Source organism: Equus quagga, chromosome 2, assembly GCF_021613505.1.
Source record: "Equus quagga isolate Etosha38 chromosome 2, UCLA_HA_Equagga_1.0, whole genome shotgun sequence".
Taxonomy (NCBI): Eukaryota; Metazoa; Chordata; class Mammalia; order Perissodactyla; family Equidae; genus Equus; species Equus quagga.
In genome coordinates this window covers 155,258,998-155,272,671 of record NC_060268.1, presented here as the reverse complement: position 1 = coordinate 155,272,671, position 13,674 = coordinate 155,258,998, and the positions used below count along the sequence as shown (strand labels likewise).

The 13,674-nt window shown below is 43.8% G+C and overlaps 1 protein-coding gene across 1 annotated transcript in view; it reads right to left on the bottom strand.

Moving 5' to 3' along the window:
* The window catches only part of ABCC2 (ATP binding cassette subfamily C member 2), a 57,244-nt gene that overhangs the window by 3,822 nt on the left and 39,748 nt on the right, over positions 1–13,674 (bottom strand). Inside the window, exons 20-30 of the mRNA XM_046654592.1 lie at positions 12,945–13,068; positions 12,522–12,657; positions 11,639–11,858; positions 11,332–11,486; positions 8,425–8,580; positions 6,677–6,876; positions 5,066–5,192; positions 3,127–3,228; positions 2,548–2,691; positions 1,543–1,701; positions 378–544 (exon numbers count right to left, since the gene is read on the bottom strand). Coding sequence (XP_046510548.1) covers positions 378–544; positions 1,543–1,701; positions 2,548–2,691; positions 3,127–3,228; positions 5,066–5,192; positions 6,677–6,876; positions 8,425–8,580; positions 11,332–11,486; positions 11,639–11,858; positions 12,522–12,657; positions 12,945–13,068 — 1,690 coding nt within the window. The remainder of the gene's footprint in view (positions 1–377; positions 545–1,542; positions 1,702–2,547; positions 2,692–3,126; positions 3,229–5,065; positions 5,193–6,676; positions 6,877–8,424; positions 8,581–11,331; positions 11,487–11,638; positions 11,859–12,521; positions 12,658–12,944; positions 13,069–13,674) is intronic.

Sequence of the window (13,674 nt, the reverse complement as noted above, 5' to 3'; positions counted from 1 at the left end):
TAGAGAGTGAAAATTCTTTTTTTTTTTTTTTGCAGAAGATTAGCCCTGAGCTAACATCTGCCACCAATCCTCCTCTTTTTGCTGAGGAAGACTGGCCCTGAGCTAACATCCATGCCCATCTTCCATCTACTTTATATGTGGGACACCTGCCACAGCATGGCTTGACAAGCGGTGTCATGTCTGTACCCGGGATCCGAACCGGCAAACCTGGGCTGCTAAAGTGGAACGTGTGCACTTAACTGCTGTGCCACCAGGCTGGCCCCTGGAGAGTGAAAATTCTATAATGCCAGGTACCACCTGTAGCACAAGGAACAAAGGAGTGGCTCCCCCTTACCTCCTCTCACTGCCTGTGGGGAAAGTGGATTATGAAACATTACCTGAGGTTGTCACCAGCTTCTGCCACTTCATAAGACAGCCCAAGTGGCAGGCCAGCCACAAAGGATTTGAGGTGAGCCAGCTCCAGGGCCTTCCAAACCTCCTCATCTGAGTAGTTGTTGAAAGGGTCTAGATTCATCCTCAGGGTCCCAGAGAACAGGATGGGATCCTGCAAGACGAGGGACAAGGGGGCTACTGGGGCTAATGACAGGAAAGGGACTAGCAGTTCTTTGTGGCCAGGAGAAAGCAGGTAGGGCTGGCCTGAGATAGAAAGCCGGTTAGTGGTCAAGTTTTTGTAAGGCTTCCCCATTGAAGGCTTAGAGTGGCTGCCAGCCGGGGAGCCAAGCACAGGATGAAGAGTTTTTGGCTTTTTTGTTTTTCATTCTGAGATTCATTTATGGATTTCCAAATTTGCCTCGGCATCTCTTAAGAAGCTGAGAGGCATGTCCCACAACCCCAAATATGGTGTAGAGGTGGAGAGATCAGTGGCAGGCAGAAGGGATAGTACAGTCGCAAGAGAAGAATTTATTAAGCTTTTGAAGAGGCTGGAGAAAAGAGTATATCAAACTGAGCAAATGTCAGACAAACCAAAACCATCGGCAGAGACTTGGCTGCAGCTAGCAATGGTTCTAATGAGGACCCACACACCACCCTGAGAGTGGAGGGGCCTCCGGGGCAGTCCTTGTTTGGTAGGTTCCGGAGAGGAAGCCAAAGGGAAGCCTTTCTTGCTGATGCACTAAGCTTTCTGCTTGCTGGCAGAAACCTGCAGCAAATTCCCTCCCCTATCTTTTAACCATATCAAATGGGGAGTATAAAGCTTAATGGTTTCAAGCTTCAGTGGCAAAACTGCTAACGCTGATTGCAAAGGTCTTGAGAACCCTGATGGTCTACAGAAATGCTAACTAATCATCTGCTCTATTTGACTTCTGTTGTGTTGCTGCCACCTACTGGTTAGACACTGGCAGTCACACAGGCATATTACAAAAAGCTGCAAAACTTATTCTTGTAAGTTCTGGAAACAATGTGTCTTAAGGAACTAGCTTAGGTATCCTGGGTAGACTACAGAAATGAGACTGCTAATTGAATATACATCAAGAAGCACATGCACATTTCCTGCAAAACAGGCTGTCCTCTGCTGCGTGTGAGAGAGTAAGTTCTACAGCTCACCTGGGGGATAATGGTCAGTTTCTCTCGGAGGTCGTGGAGCCCAATGGAAGCAATATCTACCCCGTCAATGATGATCTGGCCACCTGCAGCCTCTAGGATTCTGAAGAGGCTGTTTGTCAGGGATGACTTCCCAGCTCCCGTCCTGCCCACCACACCGATCTGTAAATACAGTTCCTTTGCACGTTAGTTCACCAGGTAATTCTTGGGGGAAAAAATGTAGCCTGGGGCATTCATAACCACACAGGTGGAAAGAGACAGTGGTTGGCTACTTCATCTCTAAGATGTGAAACTGATTTGGTAAGAAAAAATTGCCCAAATGTCAGAAAAAGATGACCTTCCCATCCTACCTCCTAAATAGTCACTTGCTGAGAACTGCAGTGACACATCAGCAGCTGTTGTTGTTATAATTATCACTGGAAATCATAGATTTTTAAAAACCCTTGTTTAGAAGTGAGGAGAAGTGATTAGGAACGGACCTGCCATTAGCTGAGAACCAGACCCGGACCTGGACCTCGGCAGCTTTACCTACACTTGTTTGGGTCCCACATTAGACCCACATCCTCAGAGGGCAAGAACACCATAGGAGGGTGCAGAACTTTGCAGACGAGAAGGAGAACCAGGCCATTCTCTCTGCAGGGACAACCTCCACACTGCTCTTCTCAGCAGTTCCTTCCCCAGGCCTGGTGCTTCCTAACTTCCTCTCCATATGCCCTGGCCCTTACAGGAAAGGAGCCACCATCAGCCACAGAAGAGGATGCCACAGGGAGGCAGGGAAGGACTGAGCAGGAAGCCCTACAGCCCCACCAAGTCTGTTTGAGCTCTTGATATCCTGCCCTCTGGTGGTGGCCCTGTGTCCCTACACCTCCCCAGGGCAGAGAAAGTGCCCTGACTCTCTCCTGCTTCCCTAATAATGAAAGCCCAGAGTCCAGCTGCTCCCCACCTCTGTGTCCAACTGTGCTCCGATCACAAGGACTCATATCCAGGCCTTTCTTCAGCTCCACCTACCTTCTCTGTGCTCTTAATGTCACAAGTGATCCCTTTCAGTACCAGATCCAGCTCAGGCCGGTACCGCACTTCGTAGTTGCTAAACTGGATCTCCCCTTTGCTAGGCCAACCTGCCGGAGGCTTCTTATCAGTCACCCAGGGTGCCTGGCAAGGAGACAGGAGAAGAAGTGCTTCACATGGTGGCAACTCACTGAACAGTCCCCATGGGACTCCTGTCACAGAAGAAGGGCAACAATGTCCCAGCCACCTGTGGGCATCTGCATTGAATAGACTGCAATAGACTTTCAGAAGGTTCTTACCTTATTCAATTAAAGAAACGCTATCCCACAAGGTTGCTCTATGGATCTCCAGAATGAAGCCACCATTTAACCTCGCACATTCCAAGCCCTGACTTCCACCAAACCACTTCCTAGTCTAAGTTTCAAGAAATTGGGTCCTTTGACTTCGAGCAAGGGGAACATGAGGAGAACCTTTATGATCCCATGTGCATCCTCTAGACAAAGTGAAGATGTTCTCTTGAAGGAGTCACATAGTTTGCTTTTTTTGCCTTGCCCCTGGGTTCCTCTAATTCCTCCTTACCTCATTTTCCACATTTATATACTCATCTATTCGCTCAACAGCCACAATGTTGGTCTCTGTTTCTGATGTCATCCTCACCAGCCAGTTCAGGGTTTGTGTGATCTACAGAATAACCAGAAGACTAAAGATCATCTCAGGCTCAGAAACCAACTCAACCAATCAAACCACAAGTCAATCCAGTGCCTATTTTGTACCCAGCGCTATGCTGAGCTCCACAAGCAAGCAAGGAAAAGTATAAGTGACAATCCTCACCTCTTTGGGGGAGGAAATGAGACTAGTGCACTGAATGGCTGGAGAACAATTAAGTGTTCAACTGTGTGCTGCTAAACATGAAAGGCGATATGAGCTTGGAGTGGCCTGGGGCTAAAGCTGTGGTTGGAGAGGCGGGAGTTGGTGGAGTGGGGCCAGAACTTGGCTCTCCTGCCTGTAAGCCTAGTGTCTGTGGAGAAGATATGGGGTGGCATTCTTCAAATGGGAAAAGCATAAGAAAAGACACAGCGTAGGAGAAGGCCTTCCAAAAAGCTGCCTCCTCTCTCTGCTCTCAATTAACAACAGCTTGATTGAGAACCCAGCCCTGAAGGTAGGACATCCACATGAACCCTTGTCCTCCTTTATCCCAATGAACTCCAGATACCTTCCTGCCATTACAAAAATACAGTCATGCATCACTTAACAATGGGGATATGTTCTGAGAAATGTGTCATTAAGTGATTTCGTCATTGTGTGAACATCATAGAGTATACTCACACAAACCCAGATGATATAGCCTACTACACACCTACACTATATGGTACTAATCTTATGGGACCACCATCATCTATGTGGTCCGTCATTGACCAAAACACTGCTATGTAGCAGGTGACTGTACATCTAAGTAGCAGTAAGAAGGTTGTCATGATCTGGGCCAGTCTAGAATCTGGGGAATCCGTGGATTACTCTGATGCAAGCTTCTTTCAGGCAAAGACTTGGACCTGGCACATAGGCACAGGGAATTTTTGTTGAGCACATGGCAGTTACAGAGACGGTGAGCATAGGATCGTGGGCACTATGACTAACTACTTTATGTAGGTTGAACCTTATGTAGTTGTTGATATTTGAATGTTTTTGTTTTGGTTCAATCTAGTAATTCTCCAACTCTTTGCCCCATCTGTCCCAGGTTAATAAACCTAGAAGTGAAGGGATGAAGGGCCAGTGGCACAGGGAACCCATTGACTCTGGTGAACAACAGAATCCTTTAGGGTGCCTCACCATGATTGCCTTCAGCCTTATTAACTCCTACTGAAGACAGCACCTTATAGAGCTTGCTGATAATTATGTAAATCTCCAATATATTAGTTTGAAAGATACCATGAAGGATGGTCAAACGACTCATTATGTGAGTGTGATTTATTAAACATTTACTGTAGTGCCAGCCCGTGTCTTAGGTGCTAGGAAATAATGTCCAACATTAATCCCCTAGTCATGCTGGGGATGCATTATATAGTTTTATTGGACTCTATGTTGTTTATTAGAGTTAGCTCCAATTATTCTGTGATCTAAGAAAAAGAAACATAAGAGAAGTTATTTGTTCACAAGACCTTTTGGTTTCTGATATAATGGAAAAGAAACTCATTTATTCTCTCTTTTGACTAGAATCAAGCAAAGAGGCAAAGAGACAGGGAACTATTAGGTTGAATCATATGAAATTGCTTTCTTAACTCCCAAGGGCAACAAAATTTATGTCCATTTTTCCAGATGACGCTGGTACCTACTTAGAAAGGGTAAGGAGTGTGTCCATGGTTGTACAATTAGTAAGAGAGGGAGCCAGGGTTTGAACCTCAGTTTCCCCTCATCCCTTTGGATCTAGAAAGAATCAAGAGCATGGACTCCATGGCATACTCTAGATTCATTTTAGGAATAAGTGCATTAATGTAACCAAACTCCCAATCTTCAGACTCACATTGAGTGCATTGGACAGAACAAAGCCCACAGTGTCCCCGGTTAGGGTATCTCTATAAACAACCATCAGCAAGGCTGAAAAGAAGACGATCAGGTTCCCAATCAGCTCCAGACGAACTGCAAGCCACCTGCAGGGCAACAGAATCAGAGAGAGAGAGGTGTCACTGATCTCCATTTGCTTATCTTAATCAGCAACCTCAGTGTTCATAGAACATTCTCAGAGGGCTTGAGTTGGTATGGCTGTGCTCTTAGGAGGTGCCTCAAATTACCACGTGTTCCTAAAATCTCGGATTGAATTTTTTGGAAAATAAATTGCATTTTAAAGGTACTAGAGGAGTTTGCTAAACCAAGAGAATCCTATGGTGCAATGTCTCCCAAACTTGCCAAATCAAAGGAATCATCTGGGGCAATTCTTAAAAATGCGCAAATTCATGCAAAAAATTCCTAGACTCTTCCCCAGGAGATTCTGATTCAAAGGGACTAGAATTGGGTTCAGGAACCTGCATTTCTAACAAACATTCCAAGTGATTTCTTTTGACTAAGCAGGGGAAGCAATGCCATAGAGAACCCAAATGTAAGGGTAGAAAGTAAGCACCACAGTAAGGCTCAGTGCACCCTGTCTGATGTCATGATTTTAAAAAGGTGGAGAACCTAGAAGTTAGGGGAAATTAGGTATGAGTTGATCACAGGGAGATATATCGGGGCTTCCTAGAGAACTGAATGATTTATAGAAAGACATAGTTTATAAAAATTGACTTTCCCAAATAAAATGCATTCAGATGTTTGCATCAACAATTCTAGCACGTATACAAACAGATATGAAACATATTTTACAACGGACATACAATAGGATTTACTTATATGCCTGTTCCCTTCTTGGAAAGTGCCTAAGAAATAAAATATCTTTACGATCAAATTTCTGATCTCTCCACATTCCAAATAACACTGAGCATCATGAGCCTACCCTTAACACCTAAAGACAATGCGGAGGCCACTAAAGACTTTCCCTTCCTGAAAAAGACCTTCCTTCTTAGAGGACATACCACTTCTTGCCAGGGTCCAATGATGCTGGAGAAATGAAGAATGCTCATCCTACTCAGGGATTCACCTTACAGGATGTGAACTTTCCATTTCTGTCATCATTGGTTTTACCTAAAAATTCCCAACTCTTTTCCCTCCAACCTCTGCTCTATCACCACCCTACGAAGAGTGTCCTGCCTATAGAGAATCTCATGTCCACTCTCGGGGAAGCAGAGAATGTCCACTTCACCCGGCACTTGTTTAGTACCTGGGTTACAAAATGCTGACAGATGTCATTTAACTTCCACCATAACCTTGTGAAATAGTTGTGTTCTAGCAATTGTGAAAACAAAGAAAATGAGACTTTCCTTAGAGAGGTCAAGACAATTTACTCAGCACAGTAAATGGCAGAGCAGGCACTGGGACCCAGTCTCTGACTCCAAAGCTCATGCATTCTTCTCTTACATACATGACGAGCGTGTTTGGCCAGAGTGATTTTCACATCACTGTCATGCCTGCCTTCCTATAGCTAACGTCAAACATGCAGAATCCCAAAGCACAAATTTGGGTAAATATCCAGGAGCAGCCTCACCTGTTGGCAGTAACCCAGGAAAAGACACATTTCTGGTTGGTGTCAATCCCCACTTCACTGTGTTTTAGAAATCGGTGCTGGTGCTCAAAGGCGCGGATGACAGACAAACCTGACACAGTCTCACTGAAGTGAGAGTAGATTGGGGACCTGGTGACAGAGTCCAGACGTCTCAGCTGGCGGGACGTAGCCACATAAAATATCTGGTCCCCAAAAGTAAAGAGTCTGTTAGTAACACAATCGTCTCACACATGCCGTACCTCCTCCTTTGTGGCCATGACCCAACGTTCTTCACCTCGATGGCCACAGACCACATCTGTGGGCTGTGGAGACAGAAGCCTCCAGTCCCACTTCTGGCTAAAGGAATGATGAGAGAGGAAGAGGATGGTGGGAATATCTGGGGTTGGTGGGGAACAGAGGAGGATGAAAGTGAGGAGACTATACCACAGCCTTAGAGGTTTGAATTTCCAAACCATTTGAGGAGCTTGGTCAGCCTGATCCATATTCTCCCCAAGAATCTCCATATACTGTCCAAATGACAGTTTTTGTTGTAGTTAGAAAAATAGCCTCCAAAGGATTTTGTAAATGCAGCTGGGACCCCAGGTGTGTGAAAAGTGGAGATGGGCAGGAAATGGCCAGAGAAAAGTATGCTGAGGTTTGGATAAAAATTAAATAGAGTCCGGTAAGTTACCAAAACTGTGCCACGATGGTGTGTGAAGGTAAAGATAGTTCTGGAGGTGTGTGAAATGTTGAAGGTCTAAGAACCAGACCTGGATGTAATAGAGAGTGCAGGCCAACTTTCTGAGACATGAGGCCTGAAGGGTGAGGTTCAGTGGGATGGGTTAGTGGTGCTAATAGATTCTGTGAGGATTTGGTGAAACCAGGGAAGAGCTGGGCATTTGAGAGTTGGAGTTCAAAATGTTATACCTGGAAGTTTCCTCAAATATCCTGCTTCTTATTTGTTGGTTTGTTATTAACAGTCAAAAGGCTGTTACCGAGAGGACAGTGAACCTGAGGAACTCAACACAAACACCAGGGGGTGTCACCTTACCACAGGCCATAAGCCTGCCTTGATTGTAAAGTCTTCAGAATTGTTTTCCCAAGGTGAACAGTTCATCCTAAAGGTAACTGGTGGGACAAGAGTTCTCTCCACAGCTTCCCTGCCCTCATTAATTTATACTACAAGCATGGAGTCCCTTCACTTGCTCCAGTTTTTCTGTGAAGCTTGGCTCTCAAGCTACCTGTTCCCTCGAGAGTACATTGGAATTGAGCCTAAGCCATCCACAGACAATCCAGTGAAACTAGAACTGCCATGAAGTGAAAAGAGATCTAACTCCTGCCAGAGATGTCTCCAAGCAAATAAGACTAAGTCAACCCACAAAGCGGCCACAGCACAACTCTTCTAGCAGCAACCAATGACCTAACCATTGTGAGGGGTCTTACAGAGCTTCAAGACTTTGTCCAGAGCCAACCTTAAATTAGTCTTGGATCCAAACATAAATGTGCCCCACTTAAGCTTATCAGGGGCAACTGTTAATGTGAGATTTGCTGTGAACCACACACTAATTGGTGCTGACACTTCAACTTCAGACTGTGGCCTGTGGGCTCCTCAGTATATTAATGTATGATTAAATGACAAAGATGCTGGAGAGGAGCAAGTACTAGCAATAAACAAAAGGGAAGATTTTCAGGAAGGAGCCAGGGCTTTTATAAGTGGAGAGGAAAGGAGACCTAGCCATTTCCAAACCTACCTGAACAGCCACATAAATGATGCCAAGAGGAATAATGATGACAACGAAGATTGGAGTGGCCATGCAGATCATGACAAGGACGCTGATTATCCCCAGGAAGCATAAAATCCAGCTGCGCAAGGACATGGGGAGGGTGTCATCCACTGTGGAAATATCCTAGGAACACATAATTAGGAGAGGTGGTGTACTCATGAATTCCTACGACATTTTACATATTCCCAATTCCAGGAGGGAATTTGTTTAATTCTGGGTTCCCAGTGACTCCTTCATTTAATTGTTTCCTGATATTCATTTGCAATGGACTGCTCTGTTCACCCCAATAACCAATCTCATTTCTGTAGTTTCTTCATCTTTCTAAATCTCTCTAAACAGATATGGCATTCATCCTTTACCTTTTTTAATAGACTTGGCAAAGGTTTTCACTCTTCTCAGTGAAATTCTCATTTGTCAAATTTATTAAACCATTCATAACCACTGCAAGCTAATAGAGCCTTACAGGTAAGTCCTCCTACAAAGGAGCCAATTCAATTATTCTAACTTTACACAGGTCCTAATTCCTTTGGGTACCTAGAACAGAACCTGGCACAAAACAAGCATTCAATAAACATTTGTTTGGAGGCTCCAGTCAACAAGCTCTGTCACCCATCCTTGACTGAAGAACCATCCCCCACCTGGGAGGTTGTTGCCTCTAATAAGCGTAGACCATCAAGGGGAGAGGGAGGTGGAGATTGAATGTGATCCCTGCCTGGCCAGTGTTCTAACCAAGGAACCCAGAGGTGACGGACAGGTCTTACTGCCATACTGCCTTCATGTCATGTTGAATAAAGGACTAAATGAGCAAATGAATAGATAGATGGATGGTTTAGTACACCCAGGAAGCCTGGCTTATATTTTGGGTTCCCTTGCCTATATTTCTTAGATTATGTCAATTCTAGGATTAGTACTACGTGAATACCAAGGTGAGTTCCAATTATCTCTGGAATGTCCCAAACTAGGTAAGGGATAATTGTTTCCCAAGAGAGCCCTGAAGAGTGGATGACTCCTGAGTCTAATGTACTCTTTCCAAAGTCACATCAGAATGCAAAAAACTGTATTAAGAAATCCTCACCAGCTATCAATTATATACAAATTACTTTTGATCCTTACCTGGCACAGATTCTCCATATTTCTTTCCTACACTCCCTCCGTCATCTCCTCTTAAGAGCTCAGCCATCAGTTCTAGAGAACCCTAGATCAAACTGTCCTTTATAGGCCTGAGCCACCTCCCCCACAACACTCACTATTTAATTAATGACAGTTTCCTTTTTCACACAAAAGCAGTTAGCTAAATATGACTGTTGCTTATGCAACTCAGAGTAAGATCTCTGTGTTCTCTTTTTCAGAAGATTAATTATATATATCACCACATCAGAAAGGAGTGTGCAATCTCTGCAAAATTCCTGTGAGAACTCTCCTCATGCAAAATTGCGTGCTTTTTTAGGCTTTATTAAAGAGGAGATAGGGGCTGGCCCAGTGGCGCAGCGGTTAAGTTTGCACATTCCGCTTCTCTGGGGCTCAGGCTTCGCTGGTTCAGATCCCAAGTGAGGACATGGCACCGCTTGGCAAAAGCCATGCTGTGGTAGGCATCCCACGTATAAAGTAGAGAAAGATGGGCATGGAGGTTAGCTCAGGGCCAGTCTTCCTCAGCAAAAAGAGGAGGATTGGTAGTAGTTAGCTCAGGGCTAATCTTCCTCAAAAAAAAAAAGAGGAGAGAGCCCCTTGAAGTTGTTTCCAATAACATCATGCCCACTATTTTTGTCCCAGAGGAAGGTGATAAATGGGGATAAGTCTCTTGCCCACTTTTGAAGCAGTCACTGTGTCCCCAGAGCCTGGCTGTGGGCTGTGAGCTAGCCTTTCTGTGTCTGCTCCAAGACCAAAACAAATAAGGGTCCAGAGATACTCAGTCATTTTTAAAAATGTGCTCCCTCCTCTACAAACAGAGGACTGAAAACTGTACTGATGATAGTTGAATACTACTCCAAATTGCCCAGTTTCTTCCTTTGTTCCTGAAATTTCCATCTCAAATGCATTAAGAATCAGTGAATTCGGTCTGGCCCCATGGCAGAGAGCCATCTATGATCTTAACATTTATTGAGCATCCCAATGCCTAGCACAGTCCTTGGCTCATAGAAGGTACTCAATAAATGTGGTTGAATGAATGAATGAATGATTGCTAAGGGTTCTAGGATCTGCAGCAGATGGAGACTATGTTTTAGAACCTCATTAAAATCACAGATGGCTCTCTTCCATAATCCAGACCTAATTTACTTATTCTTAAAGCATCGAAGATGGAAGTTTGAGGAATGGAGGCAGAGACTATGCAAAGGGTTATCCTGCTATCCCTTTTATTCACTGTCACAGCCAGTGATAGTGCTTTTACTTGTGTTTTTCCCACTGCAGAATAATCCTTCTCATCCTGCTTCTACCGCCACCCACCCACCCCCATCCCCACCATCTCCCTGGCTAACTTCTATGACTTAATTCAAGTCTCACCTTTTCTGACATTTCCCACCATTAGTCACCCAGACTGAGCTAGTCCCTCTTTTCTCTGTCACTCTTTTGTATTCCCAGAACACCATTGTACACATCATTGTTATTGGTTTTACCATATTCTAGCATCATCCTTTATTTCCTTGGCTGTCTCCCTCACTAGATAGTGAGCTACTTAAAGGGCCAGAGCTGTTCATCCCTTTATCCCCAGGATCCTCAGGACCTCACACAAGGTACTCAAAAAACATTTGAATGCTGAGTGGACGAAAGAACTAGAACTGCACAAAGTTGCCTAGGGGGCCATGAGAATACTTTCCCTGTGAGAAATAGAAAGATCTTCAGCATATAAATACATCTTACAGCCCTTGTGATACTTACGCCAGCAAACCTGTTCACAATCCGGCCTATGGGTGTTGTGTCAAAAAAACTCATGGGTGCTCGAAGGATATTGTTCAGCAGTTGCTTGTGAAGGATGTTTGATGCATGGGTGGTACCATAGACAGTCCAGATATTTGCTATTAACACAAATACACCTAGAAATGGAAACAGTTTAGTCAGCACCATGCACAGAGATCCCTGAAGACTTGTGCCAAGGGCACAATGGCAAATTTTTTCTTGAGTCCAGGCAAAGTTCATGGACCAGACAGACTTTGTAAGAGATGGCTGTCATAGCCATCAGACATACCTTGTGCTAATCCCAGAGCTCCATAGACGCCAACTCTCAAGTCCCTCTGAGAGGCTGGATAGTTGGTGGCATTGAAGTTTTTAGAGTCATTGGTCCAAGCACTGAGCCAGAGGTTGGATCCAACAAAAGCCACAGAATTTAATATATAGGCCAAGATGATGAAGGCTATTGAACACCATCCTATTGCTCCAAGGTATTTCAGGTAGATGGAGAATTTCACCTGCAAAACCCCCACCTCAACATTAGTAGAATTCTTAATGGCTTTTGGTGAGGAATTACCTAGAATACCAATCACAATGGGGAGTGAAGTCCCCTGGAAACGTGGATAGCAGATAGCAAAATCTGGTAGTCTATGGTCACCATTTTGGCACTGCACCAGGATAATAATCAATGCTAAAATACAATGCAGGGTAAATAACCATCAGATTATTAATAAGCTTCTAGAAGATATAAAAGTGGGACAGATGGGATTATACTGCAGACCTTGGAATTTGTTTTATTAATTTGGATTTAAATTATCTGAAATTTAAGACCTTGGCTTTAAGTTTTATTAATTTGAATTGTGTGCTCTGAGATTGATATATTAGCGTTCTCTGGCTCCCAGAATTGCATCCCAAAGCAGTTTTGTTGTTTTCTCTACATATCAGAATGGAATCACTCAGCGGTATGAAGATATTCACAGGAAACATGTCATTCTTCATGGAACTACAATTTGAGAGAAAGCCCAGAGCCTCCACTAACATTTCAATGGTGAATTTAAAGATTTGCAAAGCACGTACAACAAATTCCTCCTGTAGGTATGCATTCAAGTTCTCAAACTTTAAAATGTTCAGATCCCAAGCCTTATCTCACTTCTAATGGTACTTTTTATTGTGGTGCTCACCTTTCCAGTTTGTATGAATTCCTTCTTAATTAGTTTTTGTCCTTTCACTACTTCTTCCTCTTCCTTCATGTTATTCATATTCCGAGTCTTCAAGGAGTTTTTTAGGGACTTCAGATGCCTGCTACTGGACCTAGAACTGAGAGATTGAGAGGCAGAAAGCTTTCCTGAGCATGTAGATGCATCCTGAGGTGCTTTCTACAAGTAAATGTCACACTCATTCCACTTGCATCAAAGAGAATTTTGGAGCAGATGGCCATGGGGAAACACACCACTCCAACCCTCCTCCCCATACAAGGAAACAAAGGAAGAGCTGGGAGTGTCCATGGTGTACACTCCCTCAGGAAAAGCCCACAGAGAAAAAAAGAGAATGATCAAGTGGAAATACGGAAGTGATGAGGGCTGCTAGCTGAATAGGTGACCAACCTGCGGCTAAGTGTTCGACGAAGGCTGTTTTCTCTTTTTGTGGTCAAGGAGGCCACTTCCTCAGGGATTTCCTCCACAGTGGGCATCAGCCCATAGTCATCTTCTTCTTCACTGTCCTCATTGACTAGGAGACACAACAAAAGTTAGGGAGATGGCACAGAGCTCTCACAGCCCTGTGAACAAGGAGAAGTCTTTTCTGATCTTGCTGGCCTCAGCAAGAGATCTCAGATGTACACACAGGCTGGAATCTTCTACTCCAGAAATACTACTTAATAGTACATCTCATTGAGAAATACCAGAATAAAGGAGAAATGAGGTAAAATTCCACTGAAAGAGAAAATGGTCAAAAAGGAGAAAAATATTCCCAGAAGCTTCTAGGTTCCTTTAGAGCAGGAAAGAACTTTTAAGGGTTATACTATACAAATAGAAGACTCATAATTCCCAGAACTGATTACAGAGGTGAGTGTAAACTAAAAATTCTCTTCTTGAAATTCAGATAATTTGACAAACTTTTATGAATTTAAAGCATTTTAAAAACATACCCTGAAAATAAAATAAAATAAAATGTAAAACATAGCCTGGGCATCAGTGGGAATGGTAGAGTTAGGACCTCTGGAAATTGGTACCTCCATAAAAGCAATGAGAATACTGGCAAAAAATTGTTAAAATCAACTTTTTCATTACTCTGAAATAAACCAAAGCCTTGCAACAATCCAAGAAGCATTTATTT